The sequence below is a fragment of the Oreochromis niloticus genome, unplaced genomic scaffold, assembly GCF_001858045.2.
Source record: "Oreochromis niloticus isolate F11D_XX unplaced genomic scaffold, O_niloticus_UMD_NMBU tig00007808_pilon, whole genome shotgun sequence".
Taxonomy (NCBI): domain Eukaryota; kingdom Metazoa; phylum Chordata; class Actinopteri; order Cichliformes; family Cichlidae; genus Oreochromis; species Oreochromis niloticus.
Window position 1 is genome coordinate 3,785 of NW_020328777.1, and position 16,788 is coordinate 20,572.

Consider the following 16,788-nt stretch of genomic DNA (forward strand, 5'->3'; position numbering starts at 1 on the left):
ATTTGGCATAGTAAATGGTGCAGTTATTTGTACAGTCTGTGCATTTGTTTAATGGTTTGAGCCTGTGTGCCGATTTGTATAGTGGACAGTTGTATGTGGAATAAAAGTAGCAAATAGTACAGAAGTGTATCTCATGTGTTTAGCCTGCCACGGCCGTTGGTTGGAGGAGCCGCAATAGTTTGGATATAGAGAATGCTGCTGGCATGAGTGAAAATTTTTGAAGCTTCGCCCAGTGATGAAATTGAAATCATAATAGGGAGGGATTCTTCTATCAGATGGAAAGATGAATTAACAGCAAAATTACAATATGTGAGTTTGTAAAGAAATATTATAGACAGTTTGAAAGATATCGATAGATCTGTAAAGATGTCAAGCAGCTTCTAGATGCTTGAAGGAAGCAGTAAGGTCAGTTTCCATTCTGGGTTTTCAGCATTAATAAAGAAACCTGCAACAAGGTGAGTAATGTTTGAGGTCCAAAAGAAATCAACACAGAAATTTTTTACAGTGCTTTTCTACCTGAACATTCAAAGCGCTCTATACAGGTTGCCTCATTCACACCTGTTCATAGAAGCTCTTTTTCTGTGCTTTCTATCTAACATTCACACACATTCATACTCTGATGAATGCATCAGAGAGTGACTTGGGGTTAATGTCTTGCCCAAGGGCAGTTAGCATGCAGTCTGGAGCAGCCAGGGATCGACCCAAAAACCATCTGATTAGTAGATGACCTGCTCCACCTCCTGAGCCACAGCCACCCCCTTTTAGAGGTAAAGAATCAATTAGAAAGTAAGTACAGTAATTTTTTGAGATGATTTGATTTAAAAAAAACAAAACAAAACAAAACTCTTTTGCTTCTAATTACATAATTGTGTCCATACTTCAGAGGTGGAGTTTCCAGCATCTCACCTCGGCCTCATCTGCAAACAATCAGCAGGAGGGCTTCTTAAACCAGCGCTGCCTGCTACTCCTCGCCAGTTTGTTCTGCCATCTCCAGTGGTAACTAGGCTTCACCTCTGCTCCAGTTCTGGCTTGCTCGTTCCCTGTGTTTAGGTCTCCTCTGCCAACGTACTCATCCTACCCTCAAATTCCCTTACCCGTCCAGCAACTTCTTCTCCCTCTGTTGCAGAATTCCCGTTGGATTGTTCCCATCAGGAGCCAGGTGTTCAGTCTCTCGATAGCTTTTCCTCTGGTTCCTGCTCTCTGCTGACACTCGTAGCTCGAGTCACGTTCTCCATTCCCTCTCTTTAAACAAAGTCTCATAAATAGTTTAACCATGTGCATTGAATCTGCATTTGGGTCTAAGCCTTCTATGGAGGGAAGAAATCATCACAGTGACATCTATTCAATTTTCAATTCAATTTTATTTATAGAGCACCAAATGACAGCAACAGTCACCTCAAGGCACTTGATGTTGTAAGGTATACTTACAAAGAAAACCCCAACAATCATATGACCCCCTATGAGCAAGCACTTTGGCGACAGTGGGAAGGAAAAACTCCCTTTTAACAGGAAGAAACCTCCAGCAGAACCAGGCTCAGGGAGGGGCGGCCATCTGCTTCGACCGGTTGGGGAGGGGCAAGGAAAACAGGATAAAGACATGCTGTGGAAGAGAGACAGAGGTTAATAACAAGTACAATTCAGTGCAGAGAGGTCTATTAAACATAGTGGGTGAAGAAGAAACACCCAGTGCATCATGGGAATCCCCCGGCAGCCTAATGCTGGGCATACACTGTGCGATTTTTAGCCCATTTTGAGCCTATTTTTCAGTCGTGCGACCGTTTGGAGGATCGTGTGTCGTGGATCGTCTACATGGGGTAACGAGAAGCGATTAACACTTCTCGACCAGCTCCCGATCATCAATCGTTTGCTCGTAAGAAAATCAAACCTGTTTGAAATCCTGTCGGCCGTCCTGAGGGCGTCACCGCAGCATCTTACACTGCGCACGCGCACAACCTTCCGATTGGCATCAGGGCGTCTGATTCTATCCAATCTTTTAAATCACGGCTTAAAACGTATTTGTTTAATCTTGCGTCTTACACTGCGCACGCGCAAACGCAGAAATGAGTGTGAAAAGACGGAGCAGAACGGCGGTGCGGCGTGTGATCTGGACATGAGCGATGGAGGCACAAACTTCTCATCCCTGTGAGTCAATCGTACAGTTTGACCAGGAGCTGAATAACGCGACTGAAAAAATTGCAGCACAGTGTATGCCCAGCTTATTGCAGCATGGAGGATTCAGGGTCACCTGAGTAGGCCATCAGCCTACTAAAAGGATACTGAAGAAACCCGTCGAAATGGTGTTAGTCTTCATCACTGCTGCTGCTGGACTCAGTTGAACACCTCCGAAATTTGCATACAGGCAAGTATTCCTCTTCTTCCTCAAAATCCTCTCGGGAACACTTCCTCGAGCCTCCACCTTCATGGTGCCAAGCTCTTCGTGTGCATCTTCAAAAAGTTCATCACTGCTGCTCTCAGAGTGGTCGTACACAGCTGAGCTGGTCCCGAATCAGAGTGTGCAAGCCTGGATTTTTTGCTATCACGCTCTTCTTCATCAACATCTTCCTCTCTGGACCTTTTCGTGGATCCACCAGGCTGCGGTTCTTCTTCTGTTGACTGCTGACTGATGTCCTCATCGGCAATATTACCTACACGAGGACAGCTCTCGCTATCAGTGTCACAAGCAGAGAAGAAGTCAGAGTCATCATCAGAAAACTCCTCGCTCCATCTGATTCTTTTGTTTGGTTCCACATCTTCTTCTTCATCCATCTCTCTAGACCTCCTCCTGGATACACCTGGCTGAGGGTCGTCTTCTGGGATGTGCTGGTCAACATCCACACAGTCTTCAAATGCCTCATCGGAATCCTCATTTTCAATGCCAACAACAACCACAGCATTATGATCCTCATGCTGTTCGTTGTTGTCAGCATTGGCATTAAATTCCCTTACATTAATATTTTGAACATTGACATTGTTGTCATTGTCATCGTCATCGTCAGTGTCATCGTCAGCGTCAGTGTCATTGTAAAGGTAATTGTCATATTGTTCCAGTACTGAAGCTATTAGCCTATCCAGAAACAAATAAATATCACGAAGAGCAAGATAAAGATCGTTTGTGAAGCCCCGGAGTCCACCGATATCTTCGTTAGCTGGTCGGTTAGCTGGTCGGTTAGCTCGTCGGTTAGCTCGCCGGTTAGCTCTTCGGTTAGCTGGTTGATGAGCAGGTTCCTGATCTCCACTTGCAATTGATTGTGGATTAACCTGTTGGCCTGCAAGATCATTTAATCTTTTAATTAGCATCCATAACTATCTGCTGAAAATCTGTTTTTGATCAATTTCAAGACTGAGTGCATGTGCTTACCGTTACGGTTAGTTTGAAATCCATCTCCACTTCCACTCATTTTGACTACAAGGAACACAAAACAACAATGATCACTAAACCTCAACTCAGAATGTTCAGACAATTTGCTTTTTTTGAGATGACTTTAGGCTGCGTCCGAACGTACACGGCTATGTTTGAAAACGGACGTTTTCCTTTTCATTTAAAAAAAAATCCAGTCCACATGTCCGTTTTCCTCGTCCACACCTAAACACAAAAACGTCGTTTTCAAAAATCCCCACCCTGGCAGGAGTTTTAAAAAAATCTCACCTTTCAGTGACTCAATCTGCTGTTTAGGTGTGGACGAAAGGCCCGAATGCAGAGACAAAGCTGCGCTTTCAAAAATAGCCGTGTACATGTGGACGCAGCCTCAGTTTGTTTGAGAACAAAACTTAAGTCTTCTCTATTTTCCTAAATGAACAAAATAATCTCAGAAATAATCGTGTTAAAAAGAGCTTCTGTCACTCTAAGATATGATTAAGAACATTTTCAAATTTATGTATAATTTGTCAAATATTACATTTATATATTTAAGTAAATGATCTTAAGTTTATAAACTGAAATTTGAGCTTACTTTAGTTCTTGGTAAATTACGGAGCAGTTAATCCTCAGGGAAACGTCGAAATGTCACTAAATAGTGGTCTGCTTTCATACGGTTGCAGTGTCTCTTCAGTTTTGTGTTCATATGCTGATGTTTTCCTTCAAAACATGTTTAAATGCTGTGATGTCATTTTATGGTCCCTGGAGGCATCGCTATGGCAACAAAACAACATGTTCCAAACAACAACAACCAAGCTGTTTCCAGTGCTTAATATTTAACATGTCTTTGTTATAAACTTTATTTGTACAAATCTGTGATGTTGATGTGCACAACCTGGGATTCAGACCTCGGAGGGTTAATCAACAAATGACGAAAAATTAGGTTTAAATTTCTGTTCATGACGGTGCAGATTTCTGACATTTTGTGTACTTTAAGCATTTAACAATTTGATTGTTTTCTAATAAAAACTGTGTGAAACTCAAGTTAGACCTGTGTTTGTAAATGAACCGCTCCATGTTGTGTAGCTTTCTGGATTTTATACTTATTGGGCTACATATTAATTTATTATACAGGCTATACAGTAGATAAAATCTAAACTCACATGTTTAAAGTGTTTAATCATGTGGGCTACAGACAATAATCAAGTTATGGACTATATTGATAAGAAAAACGTGCATACTTACTGCATTTGAATCATTTTAACCATATGTAACCACCTGCATGTCATGGTCCCGGGACTTCTACCTGGTTTTTGTGTCTCTTGTTGTTGTTTGATGTCAGTTTTAGGGTCCCTAGGTTGTTCTGTTAAGATGTTGCTTATTTGATTTCCCCTCGTGACTTTACCCCCTGTGTGCCCCCTCTGTATATCTGCCAGTCCCCATGCCTCGTTTCTCCTCCTTGTGTTGTATTCCATGTTTTCCACAGCCCGCTATGTCTGTGTTCTCTTCCAATCTGGTCTGCGTCTCTGTGTGCTTCCTGTTTTACTTTGATAGTCTCCCGTCAGTGTTGTGTTACTCCTGCCGTGTCTCGTTATCAGTGTCACCTGTGTTTCCCGTGTGCTCCCACCTCCCTCGTTAACCCTCTGTGTATTTATGTCCGCGTCTCCTACATTTCCTACATAATAGAGCTGTAATAAATGTTTGTTGGGGTTTTTTAAGTACAGAAATCAGCTGCTAAAATAATTGTACTGATATTTGGTGTTGAGAATGCTTTACAGTCTGTTCTGTAGCAAAGCTGAATTAATATATTGACTGTCTGGCCCCTTCTGGCTACTTAATAGTTGCTGAAGGAGATTTTGTTCATCCCCAGCTGATCTCATCCATATTTATATAAAATCTAGCATACTCCACACCACACAAAGTCAGAAGCCAGTTAAAATCTGTACGTGGTACCTGAGGCGGCGCTGCACTGACCAGTTGTTTCTGGCTATTTGCTGGTTCAGCCTGCCTATCACTGCAACTCTTGGCTCTTATTGGTCAGTGCAGGCTGACGGCATGCTCACTCAGCACAATATGAAGAGGACAACAATAGAAACATTAGTGCTGTTAGTCTGCTCCATTATAGCTACAGCGGTATGAAAACTGCCTTTTCATTGTCGCTCACTCACTAGTTTTCACCTTCCCAGTTTATCACCCTCTATTTTCAGCATACCCCCTATGTAGCACTATATGGTGTGTGTGTGTGTGTGTGTGTGTGTGTGTGTGTGTGTGTGTGTGTGTGTGTATTGTAAAGACTTGATTCCCACAGTCCAAGTCAGGGTTTTAAAATGCGTTGCTGTTTCCATCCAGCATCAAAGCTGCAGTGAAATTTCCTTCAATGAAATTTTGGCTCAAAGAAAAACAGTGTTGTTATTGTCAATCTCCAATTAAAGTAAAAGTGTAATTAAACCAAGGCAGACTTGTATTGACTGGACATGGTAGAATTCTGCTGAATTACCCTCTTTATTGCTGAGTCATGCAAATGGTCTACAGATGGTCGCAGGAAGTGCTCCACCGCAGCTTTCCTGGGCCGCCACGACTTTCAACTCTCATCTGATCACACACGAGATAGCACGAGTCTGCACCTCAGCTGCCTGAATGCAAAGCAGGGAGGATCGTGTAAGGATCGCCAGACTCGGCATTTCAATACACAGATGGGGTTTTTATTCGTTTGAATACGACTTATGCCCGAGAAGATGATCTTTAACACTTCCCCATTCCTGGTTACTCTACAAGTGAGAATCATCAACCATGAGAGCATTGCAAACATAAACTTCTAATGCATATTCAGCTCCATTTGTCATGGTTCAGAAAGCAAAAACAGGCTGAAGGCCCCAAGATGATGACATCTGTAGTTCAAACAACTTTAGCGTTAAATATTCTCCAGTTAGCAGTGACGCTGATAAAAATGTGTGCAGTCATCTTTCACCATCTTTCAATGCTGTGATTGCAGCCATTCCCCAACTCTCTGTGAATGGTACTCATGGCCATTCGAGAATCTGTGTCTTTGATTAGTAGTCGTTGATCAATGGTCATAAGAATTTGCATACTAACAATCATGGAACTAACCCCCCAGCACATTGTTCATTCAGTGGTGCTAGTTTCCTTCGCTGTGCAAATGTACTGCTTATAAGGTTGGGGAAACCTGCAGTCAGCTGAGACTGAAGAAGTCACTTGGATGAGTGACAAAACGTTTCTCCCACTGAAAATGTCCAAATGAACAGAATCAACCTTTTGGAATTTACTTACCTGGATGATTGAGCACGCATCAAGACATTATTTTATTAATATTTTTGAAATGATAGCAGCACAAACGAAAATTTTTGCAGCACAAACCAGCACAAACGTTTGATACCACTTTTGTTGGATTTGAAGAAAGGGGGGGGCAACTTCACTCACGTGATCTCCTAATATCACACCACAAATTATAATTGTGTAACTATGTCACATTATTGGAAACTGAAAGCAGCAGAGCCTGTTGCAAAAAAGCTGTCACAACAATCGTCATGTGATTGACTGATACGGAACAAATCCAAGCGAAGATGATAAGTGATAAAAACCTGCTTTAAATCCAAACACTTACAACAATGTGTGGATGGACGCGTGGATCAGGTACATGTGTCACACTGCAAAGTCAATATTAGTTTCTGAAGGTGGTTACGGGTTTCACCTGCGCATCCTCACAACTTTATCTCTATGTGACGGCACCCAAGCTGTTGCAATTTAGAATATCAGCCACTTGTCATGTTAATGAGGGCTAAATAAAGCTGAGACAGAAAATGGCCGGTGTGAAAGCTGCTGAGCTGATCGTCATCTGTTTCATGCTGCTACAAGGTAAGGCAAGAAAACATTTTATCAACACATTTCACAACAAAGAAAGCAACAGCAATGTGTTGATTTACTTCCTGCACAGTCGTAACACCTTACACATATTTACTAATGTATGAAGGATTTATTAAAAGTTAACATTAAAACTTCCTGTAAGAAAAACAAACCTAACTTAGAGACTGAAGTTAAATTCAATTCAATTCAATTCAGTTCAATCTTTATTGGCAGACTTCATGTCCATAAAAAACAAGACAGAAACACACACACATATATATCTATATGTAGATAAATAAGTATATAAAACATTAGTAAAAATATAAAGCATTTGTAAAAATTTGTAAAAATATAAAACCATAATATACATAAAACACAATTACTTAAAATAAATCAATAAATACACAAACACTTTAACCAGTGCTTTCTCAGACTGGATGAGTAACGGGAACCACTCAGTGTCGGATCTGTAAGTGCTAAAATTATACTGTTACTCGAACCATCCAGTCGTTCTCTAAAATTGTACATTAACTTTCTTAAAAGTGCTTTAAAAGTCCAAACACCCACAGCTACAAACATCTGACTGGCACTACCACTTCTAGGTATCCTGCAAAGGATTCTCATCGCATCATTATATGCAACATGCAGCTTCTGCATGCTACATTGTTTGTAGGATGACCACAAGGGGGCAGTATATAGCGGTGTGCAATACGCTTTAAACAAAGCCACTTTAACTGGAAGTGAACAAAAACTGAATTTGCGTGCAATAGTATTTGCCTGCACATAGAGCTTACATCGTTGTCTGTAAATGTCATCATCATCATTCATTTCCTCAGTAATAAAGTGACCGAGGTATTTCACCTTTTTATGAACTTCAAGAGTTTTTTGGGCCAGTTTAAACAAAGGGAAATTTAGCTGTTTATCCTGCTTGGTTCTACATATCAAAACAGCACTTTTAGCAGCATTGTACTCTATGTCATATTGCACACCATATTCAGTACAGACATTAAGAAGATCCTGCAACCCAGCACTGCTTGGACTAAAAACAACCAGGTCATCTGCATACATAAGATGATTTATCAGCGTTTTACCTAATATACACCCAGTGTTACAGGCTCTCAGCTGTATGGACAGATCATCAACATATAGATTAAATAAAATTGGAGACAAAATCCCACCCTGTCTGACACCATTGCTGACACCAAAGGGGGCAGAAATACTACTTCCCCATTTAACCTGCATGCTCTGATGAGCGTACCAGTAAGAGAGAATCCTCACGATGTATTGAGGAACTCCCCGTCTCTTCAGTTTATCAAAAAGTTTTCTGTGGTTCACTCGATCAAAAGCCTTAGAGGCATCAATGAAACACATGAGGACAGATGAATTTTTAGCCCTATACAAACTGACTATTTCCTTGAGTGCATATATGCACATGTCAGTGCCGTGCTTTGGTTTGAAGCCAAACTGATTATCCACAGAAGAGATGAACACACTAACTCTGTCAAACAAGATTCTTTCTAACACCTTAGATAAAATACTGGCTAGTGCAATCGGCCTGTAATTATCCAAACAGCTCACTTTTGAAGCTTTGTCTTTCATAACTGGTACCAATAAAATACACAGCATTGAGTCTGGTAATATGCCATGAATCATAAACCCAGTGAAACAGAGTGCTAAAAGAGGAGCTAGCCTTAAACTAGCATGTTTTAAATGTTCTGCAGTGATGTGATCCAAACCAGAGGATTTATTATCAGGCAACCTATGAATGGCTTCATATACTTCATGTGTCCTTACACTTATTGTGTCATTACTCATGTCAAAATTGTCCTCATATGGATCACTTTTTATACAATTAAACAACGCGCTGTAATGCTGTCTCCATAATGCTGCAATGTTATCTGCCCCAGCAACACCTTCAACAGATGATGGTAAAGATGGTTTACAGTTATTAAGAGCTTTCACCTCTTTCCAAAAATCTGTCATATTATTACACAGCATTTTCCTGGCCAAAGAATCTGCTCTCAGCATTTGCTCATTTTTAGTTATAAAGCGAACAGCGTACTTATATCTGGCATTCGCACATTTTTTCTGTTCAAATTCTGGGCCTTGTTTAGGTCTTCCAGCCATGGCCCAACATTTATAAGCTATACGAGCTTCATCATGGTACATAGATACATGTTCTTTCCACCCAGGTCTGATGTTAGGTTTCTTATGCTTATATTGTTTATCAAGCAGTGTACCACTTTCATACAGAGCAGTCACTATATCATCATACACTATATCATCATACATTAAATGAAGTATTACCTTCATTTCTTTATACATGATATACATGCAGATTAATACAGAACAGAGAAGCTAAATGGTTAAATGTTTAAAAACTGTCCCATCACTATTATTTTTGTCATTAATTTTCAAACAAAGGAGATCGTTCAGTTACATCCATCTCAATAAAGGGCAGCACTGGATCTGCTTTTATTTTTTAGTGTTTTCAGTACAATTACATTTTCATTACAAACAAAAGAAACGAGTAAACACACTCGGCTCTCACGTGTTTACCAGCTGTAATAAAATAAGCATCTGCTACACCAAAAAAATACAAATGGAAGAACTGAGGCTGCGTGTTTTCATGTTCAAGCATTTAACATAGTTGTACGTTTTCTTTGCTTGTTCTCTTCTTGATCTCAGGCTTTGTGGCAGCTTTCAACTGCACCAGCCCAACTCCTGCCGCCCTGTTTGATCAACTCGCAAAACATTTGTTCTCTAACAAACTGCTGCGTCCCGTCGAAACCTTTGCAAAGCCAATAAACATATCCATCAGCATAACAGTGGCAGGAATTTTAGGAGTGGTGAGTCTACACAGCTTATACACAAAATATTAACATCATGTCATCTATGTGGAACTAATAATCCTTATGACTCTAATATACTTTCTAATGTTACTCATCTTTAGGATGAAAAAACCCAAACACTGTCTTCAGTCTTATGGCAGGTCCTGGTATGTCTTGAACAGCTCTCAGAACTAAAACAATAATGTCACATTTCTTATATGATTATACTGACATTTTGTAAATTATTTCTGTTGCAGCTGTTTGTATTTTCAGCACAATGAACCAATCCAGAGCGATTATAAGAATGAATCAAAATGTTTGGCCACTGAATTAATACATAAAGAATACATTACTTGTTCTTTTAGATTTCCTTAAGTCTGTAACAGTAATTTCAAATATTTATTATCAGTTGGGAACTTTTTCTTATAGTCTAACATGACTTAATACCAGATGTTGTGTTTCCCTGTTTCAGCAGTTAACATGATAGCTGTAGTGCTGTGGAACAGTTTTGCTGTTGTTCTGTTTAATGTAGGAGTGGATATCGAAGGACTGAACTGGGATGAGAAGGAATGTGCAGCTAAAAGAGTTTCGGTTCCTCGGGACAACCTTTGGGTCCCAGACATTCAAATAAAACAGCTGTAAGTTTAATGAATTTTGTAAATCAAGTCGAAGAAATTAACTTTTAATTAAAACACTAAAAATGTCAGAAATGACAAAGCAGTCATGAGAGACATCGACGTCGACATCAGGCTGAGCTGGAAGACCAACACTTGCACTGTAAACAGAAAGTGGAAGAGCAGGCTTTCTTTGCTAAGGAAGCTTACGTCCTTCCACATGTGGTATAATGATGAATATTTTCTATCACTTACTTCTGATGAGTGCAGTGTACTTTGCTGTGGTCTGCTGGGGGAGCAGGAGATAAATAAACTAATCAGGAACCCCGACCACCCTCTGCACCACCTACTGGACATTTATTTTCAGTGTTTTCAATTCAATTTTATTTATAGAGCGCCAAATCACGCTTTATATTGTAAGGTAGACCCTACAATAATAAAAACAGAGAAAAACCCAACAATCATATGACCCCCTATGAGCAAGCACTTTGGCGACAGTGGGAAGGAAAACTGCCTTTTAACAGGAAGAAACCTCCGGCAGAACCAGGCTCAGGGAGGGCGGGGCCATCTGCTGCGAGAGGGTGAGAGAAGGAAGACAGGATAAAGACATGCTGTGGAAGAGAGACAGAGATTAATAACAGATATGATTCGATGCAGAGAGGTCTATTAACACATAGTGAGTGAGAAAGGTGACTGAAAAGGAAAAACTCAATGCATCATGGGAATCCACCAGCAGCCTACGTCTATTGCAGCATAACTAAGGGAGGATTCAGGGTCACCTGGTCCAGCCCTAACTATATGCTTTAGCAAAAAGGAAAGTTTGAAGCCTAATCTTGAAAGTAGAGATAGTGTCTGTCTCCTGAATCCAAACTGGAAGCTGGTTCCACAGAAGAGGGGCCTGAAAACTGAAGGCTCTGCCTCCCATTCTACTTTTAAATACTCTAGGAACAACAAGTAGGCCTGCAGTGTGAGAGCGAAGTGCTCTAATAGGGTGATATGGTACTACAAGGTCATTAAGATAAGATGGGGCCTGATTATTTAAGACCTTGTATGTGAGGAGCAGGATTTTGAATTCAATTCTGGATTTAACAGGAAGCCAATGAAGGGAAGCCAAAACAGGAGAAATCTGCTCTCTCTTTCTAGTCCCTGTCAGCACTCTTGCTGCAGCATTTTGGATTAGCTGAAGACTTTTCAGCGAGTTTTTAGGACATCCTGATAATAATGAATTATTGTTCTCCTACACTCATCATATATTGTTTTTCATATATATTTTCTTCAATGTTTTGTTATTGTATTCTGTTCTATTCCAGCCTGGACGAAGCCAGCTCTACCAAAACTCCCTATGTCTACTTATATAATACAGGTCATGTATATGATGATAAGCCCATCACAGTGGTCACTTCTTGCCAATTGGGAATCTACACCTTTCCCTTTGATATCCAAAACTGCTCGTTGACCTTCGGATCATATATACACTTTGGTAAGGCTGCCTGAAAATTAAAAACAAACAAAACTCAAAGAGTCTTAAAAATTATTTTTTAAACTCTAAAACCATCCCTATAGACCATCCATATTCTGATTTAACACAAAACTATGTGCTAATATGCAAATAAGCAAACTCTTGAATGTCACTCTAGCTACAGATATTCAGATGATTCAAGGCGCCACAGCTGAAAAGGTCCTGAAAGAGTCCCGAGATGTGATCGTAACCAATGGGGAGTGGGAGCTGGCAGATATCAATATTGCCGATTCCAGCCTGCATTTAGACGATGGAAGCTACTCTGAGATCACATACTATGTAAGCATGTTTTTACTGACTTTTTCATCCTTCTGATAATTTATTTTGTACTGTTATAGCTGATCACACTTTATTGTTTAATAGTTCCTAATTGTGGGAAGTCTTTATGAACCAGTCGCTATCATATTGAACATGTTTGCCGTGAGAATGAAAGTAAAAGTAAAATCAGGTGCAGATGATGCATGAGTGAAACATAAAGAAACTGACCTGTGCTGTGGTGGCACAGGACAGCAGGGATTACGTCCACCATTTTGGAAGTAGTTTCCGTTTTAAAAGCTTCATTTCTATTATTTGATGTAATGAGACATCTCATTTATTAAGCCAAAATTCTGAAGCAGTTTGTAAAAACTAAGTACATCCCATGATTCAGTGACTTTAGCAGCAACAACTTGATGTAATCATTTTCTGTCCGTCACATCGCTGTAGAGGAAAATCTAACAAAAATCTTACAGGTTTAATACTTTGTCTCTTCCCAGATCGTGCTAAGACGGAGACCAATCGTCTATGAGGTCAACCTCCTGGTCCCCAGCTGTTTCCTAATCACAGTGGACCTCTTCAGTTTTGTGCTGCCCCCACAGAGCGTGGACAGATCCTCCTTCAAGATGACACTCATCCTGGGCTACACCGTCTTCCTGCTCATATTGAATGACCTGCTGCCTGTTACCGGGGAGAAAAACACCGCTCATCAGTGAGTGTACATAAATGTAGTGTCGGCTGCATAGTTCTTCTTTTGAAGAAATACACTTAAGGAATTTAGAGACAGTGTTTCTGAAAAACAATACAGTGTCCTTTGGATTATGAAGGGTTGAATTCAAACATCTGTGGAACAGACGTCTTAAAATCTGTACAAATTTCACCAAACTGTCAGTTCCTAAAAAAACAAGTTTTCTAAACTGTGAACTCTTCACCGAAGTACATTTTGCAAAACTGGATGATCCCGATCTGTGTCAACTTGCCGAAAGACTCCACCTACTAAAGACACATTTATTTTGGGGGTGTGTTTTTTCAGCTCTCTGAGATAAGGCATCTATGGCTGTAATCCAGACATTTCTTAAACACGATGGTAACTAAGACTGAGAAAGAGAATATAAGATAAGATAAGACTTTACTGATCCCACGACGGGGAAATTTTTGCGTCACCTCAGCTCAGGTACAGATATCAGAAAGAAATACAAAAAAAAATACAAATAAGTACAATCAATGAAAAAAGTAAGATAATACACTATATACAATGGTAGCACACACAGAATATGAGCTCACATGTGAAAATGATTTAATGAAAACTGTTCTGAGTTCTTCCTGTCTTTGGTGCTGTTTCCTGCAGATGTTTTCTTCTCCATCAGTCTGGCGCTGATGGTTGCCAGCCTGTTGGAGACGCTGTTCATCACAAACATTCAGTACAAGCCCAGAGAGTACAGCGCAGTGCCTCACTGGCTCAGTGTCCTCGTGTTACGTTATCTAGCTGTTCTTGTTTGTATCCTCCAAAGGAAAGGAGCAACCGAGTCACAGTCTCCCTCAATCCATCTCACAAAGGTACGTTATTATTTTTATAGTCCCGTTATTAATAGATTTTGTTAAAAGCCCAAGTTGAAGAAACAGCTGTGGCCTGTATTGACTATAGTGGACTATGTGTTAGGTTAAACAACATAATGCTGGGATTATGGCTGAGGGTTGTGTGTTCCAGCTATAGAGAGATCACATTCCTGAGCCTCCCTGGGAAAGTCTATGCCAGGGTGCCGGAAAAGAGAGTCCGTTCGTTAGTCGAATCTCGGATACAGGAGGAACATTGTGGTTTATGTTTGGTTACAGAACACTGGACCAGCTGTTTACCCTCTGGAGGATACTCGAGGTGTATGGGAGTTTGCACAACCAGTCTACATGTGTTTTGTGGACTTGGAGAAGCATTCACCCAAGTCCCTTGTGAGGTGTGCCTCGGACGTATGGGGTGTCAGCCCCGTTGATACAGGCCATTCAATCCTTATACAAATGTTGCAGGAGCTTGGTCTGCATAGCCAGCAATAAGTCGGACTTGTTTCTGGTGGGTGTTGGACGCCGACAGTTCTGCCCTTTGTCACTGAATCTGTTCATAATCTTTATGGACATTATTTTAGGCATAGCCAAGTGACAGAAGGCTTCCACTTGGGTGGCCTCAGAATTTCATCTCTGCCTTTTGCATATGGTGTGGTTGTGTTGGCTTCATAAGTGGCACTGGAGTGGTTTGCAGCCGAGTGTGAAGAGGCAGGATTCAGAATCAGCACTTCCAAATCTGAGGCCATGGTCCTCAGCCAGAAAAGGAGTGCCCACTCAGGGTCAGGGACGAGTTCCTGCACCAATGAAGGAGTTTAAGTACACTCTAACATGAAAGCATAGTACAAATAAGCAATTGGAGTTTTAAAAAAGTGATGGAATCAATTTCTTTTATGCAACGCAATGATGGCTGCATGTGTTTCTTTGCAGGTAACCAATGATTTCAAAAATGACCCTCCTTTTAACAAATCCAGTCGCTATTTTAACTCAATAAATGAGTAATAATAATGATCTCCAGGCTTGTGCTCATCAACATTCTCATCTGAGTTAACAAGAGATTGTTTAAATGATGTCAGCAGATCCTTTTATGGCAGCGATGAAATGCGGTGGAAATGCGGTTTTTGGAATGACGTTTATTTTCATGGCAATTCATCTGATCACTCTTCATAACCTTCTGAGTATTCCCAAATTGCTATCAAAAAACCTGAAGAAGCAAACTTTGTAAAAATATTATTTGTGTCATTTTCAAACTTTGGCCGCGACTGTATCTCGTGGTCTTGTTCACAGTGAGAGGAGAGGGAAGCTGGAGATCTACAGACAGATTGGTGCTGCGACTGTAGTGATGCGGAGGCTGTACATCATGTTGAAGAAAGAGCTGAGCGTAAAAGCGAAGCTTTCAGTTTACCCGTCGGTCTACGTTCCCACCGAAAGAGCAAGATTGTGGATACAAGTGGCAGAAATTAGCTTCCTCCGAAGGGTGGCTGGCGTCTCCTTAGAGATAGGGTGAGGAGTTCGGCCATCCGGGAGGGGCTCAGTGTAGAACCACTTCTCTTCAACTTTGAAAGGAGCCAGTTGAGGTGGTTCAAGCAAGGATGCCTCCTGGGCGAGGTGTTCCGGGCATGTCCCACTGGGAGGAGGACCTGGGGCAGATCCAGGACACGCTGGAGAGATTATATCTGTCAGCTGGCCTGGGAACACTTTGTTGTTTCTCTGGACAAGCTGGAGGAGGGGGCCGGGCAGAGGAGGTCTGGGCTTCTCTGCTTAGGCTGCTGCCACCGTGACCCGGCCCCGGATAAGTTGAAAACCATGGATGGATGGAGGGATGCAAGAAGAATAAACGAGTTGAGGAAAGTTTCTCCTTCACTGAATTATATTAACTTGTACCAGAGAGCCAAACCACTGAGAGCTTCAAGAACTAATAGAAGGATTTTTAAGGCAAATCTGTGTGTGTGTGCTGGGAGCCAGTGAAGTGACATAAACGCTTGGGTAATGGTTATATTTGCCTATATGTAAGACACTGATGATGGTGGTAATCCTGCAAACAGAGCGTTACAACAGTCTGACCCGTTCGATATGAACGCATGAATCATTTTCTCACAGTCAGTTTGAGTTACCAATTTTTTTTAACTTGTAAACAATTTGATCCTGATGAATCTGGACATGTAAACTTTAGGTCACAACTCTCCACAGTCATGCCACGTATCTCTCAGCTGTAAAGTACTTTATGCTTATCCTTATTTAAGCCGGTAGTAATATAGTCAATTTTAATCACCAACTACGACTTAAGAAAAAGTAACCACTTCTTGTGGTCTCAGGGTGTTTTGTTTGTTTTTCACAGCGCCATCAGCGAACACAAGCGCCACAAGCCTCTCAGACCATCAGAGCATCTCAGATGTTACACTTTCAGGAAAAGCAGCTCCAGCTTCTCTGGACTCTCCAGAGCCAGTTGTGGAACAACTGAGGATGTTAGGCAGAGAGCTCACAGCTATCCGAGTTCAGATGGACAAATACTGTCAAGGGACCAAAGCCACGCAGGAGTGGGAAATGATCGGGACAGTGATCGATCGTCTGCTGTTTGGCTTGTACATCATCTTCATTTTTGTGAGCTTTATCACAATAATAAGCATCTGGATATGGCATAATTCATTTGCTACATGATTAGATCAAAAACTGCATCACATGGAGTAGTGCCATGGCAATCTTCACTTCACGCATGTACTTGACCCGTGCTGATTCCTTATTTTTTTGCATATTTGTCACACGTACGTGTTTCAGATCAAAGGAATTGATGACCTGAAACAT

At 41.0% G+C, this 16,788-nt stretch overlaps 2 protein-coding genes and 1 long non-coding RNA gene across 4 annotated transcripts; 2 read left to right on the forward strand and 1 right to left on the reverse strand.

Moving 5' to 3' along the window:
- The first annotated feature begins 404 nt into the window (after positions 1 to 404).
- Positions 405 to 1,620, forward strand: LOC109198616 (uncharacterized). Of its 2 annotated transcripts, none has more exons than XR_002059337.2 (2): positions 405 to 786; positions 884 to 1,620. It is a non-coding gene; the product is annotated as an uncharacterized LOC109198616 (long non-coding RNA). The 2 variants fall into 2 exon arrangements; XR_003218373.1 differs by having other exon boundaries at positions 405 to 767.
- Positions 1,621 to 2,418: 798 nt separating this feature from the next.
- LOC109198615 (clumping factor A) lies at positions 2,419 to 3,886 on the reverse strand. The gene is made up of 3 exons (XM_019354021.2): positions 3,647 to 3,886; positions 3,359 to 3,403; positions 2,419 to 3,266 (listed from the first exon to the last, which is right to left on the reverse strand). The coding sequence occupies exons 1-3, from the start codon at positions 3,732 to 3,734 to the stop codon at positions 2,419 to 2,421; spliced, it is 981 nt and encodes a 326-aa protein (XP_019209566.1). The 5' UTR covers positions 3,735 to 3,886.
- Positions 3,887 to 6,986: 3,100 nt separating this feature from the next.
- Positions 6,987 to 10,578, forward strand: LOC109198614 (5-hydroxytryptamine receptor 3C-like). Its single transcript, XM_019354019.2, has 3 exons — positions 6,987 to 7,228; positions 9,905 to 10,065; positions 10,170 to 10,578. Exons 1-3 carry the CDS (start codon positions 7,174 to 7,176, stop codon positions 10,248 to 10,250), a joined length of 297 nt encoding a protein of 98 aa, XP_019209564.1. The 5' UTR covers positions 6,987 to 7,173; the 3' UTR covers positions 10,251 to 10,578.
- The last annotated feature ends 6,210 nt before the right edge of the window (positions 10,579 to 16,788 follow it).

What these genes read in the sequence shown, in the direction of transcription:
- LOC109198615 (XM_019354021.2), bottom strand. Translation starts at nt 3,734, where the DNA reads ATGTACACGGCTATTTTTGAAAGCGCAGCTTTGTCTCTGCATTCGGGC. An exon ending in GCAGATTGAGTCACTGAAAG is followed by an intron (nt 3,404 to 3,646) that starts GTGAGATTTTTT and finishes TGTTCCTTGTAG; the next exon opens with TCAAAATGAGTGGAAGTGGA. An exon ending in ATTTCAAACTAACCGTAACG is followed by an intron (nt 3,267 to 3,358) that starts GTAAGCACATGC and finishes ATGATCTTGCAG; the next exon opens with GCCAACAGGTTAATCCACAA.
- LOC109198614 (XM_019354019.2), top strand. Translation starts at nt 7,174, where the DNA reads ATGGCCGGTGTGAAAGCTGCTGAGCTGATCGTCATCTGTTTCATGCTG. An exon ending in CTGTTTCATGCTGCTACAAG is followed by an intron (nt 7,229 to 9,904) that starts GTAAGGCAAGAA and finishes TCTTGATCTCAG; the next exon opens with GCTTTGTGGCAGCTTTCAAC. An exon ending in TGGCAGGAATTTTAGGAGTG is followed by an intron (nt 10,066 to 10,169) that starts GTGAGTCTACAC and finishes ACTCATCTTTAG; the next exon opens with GATGAAAAAACCCAAACACT.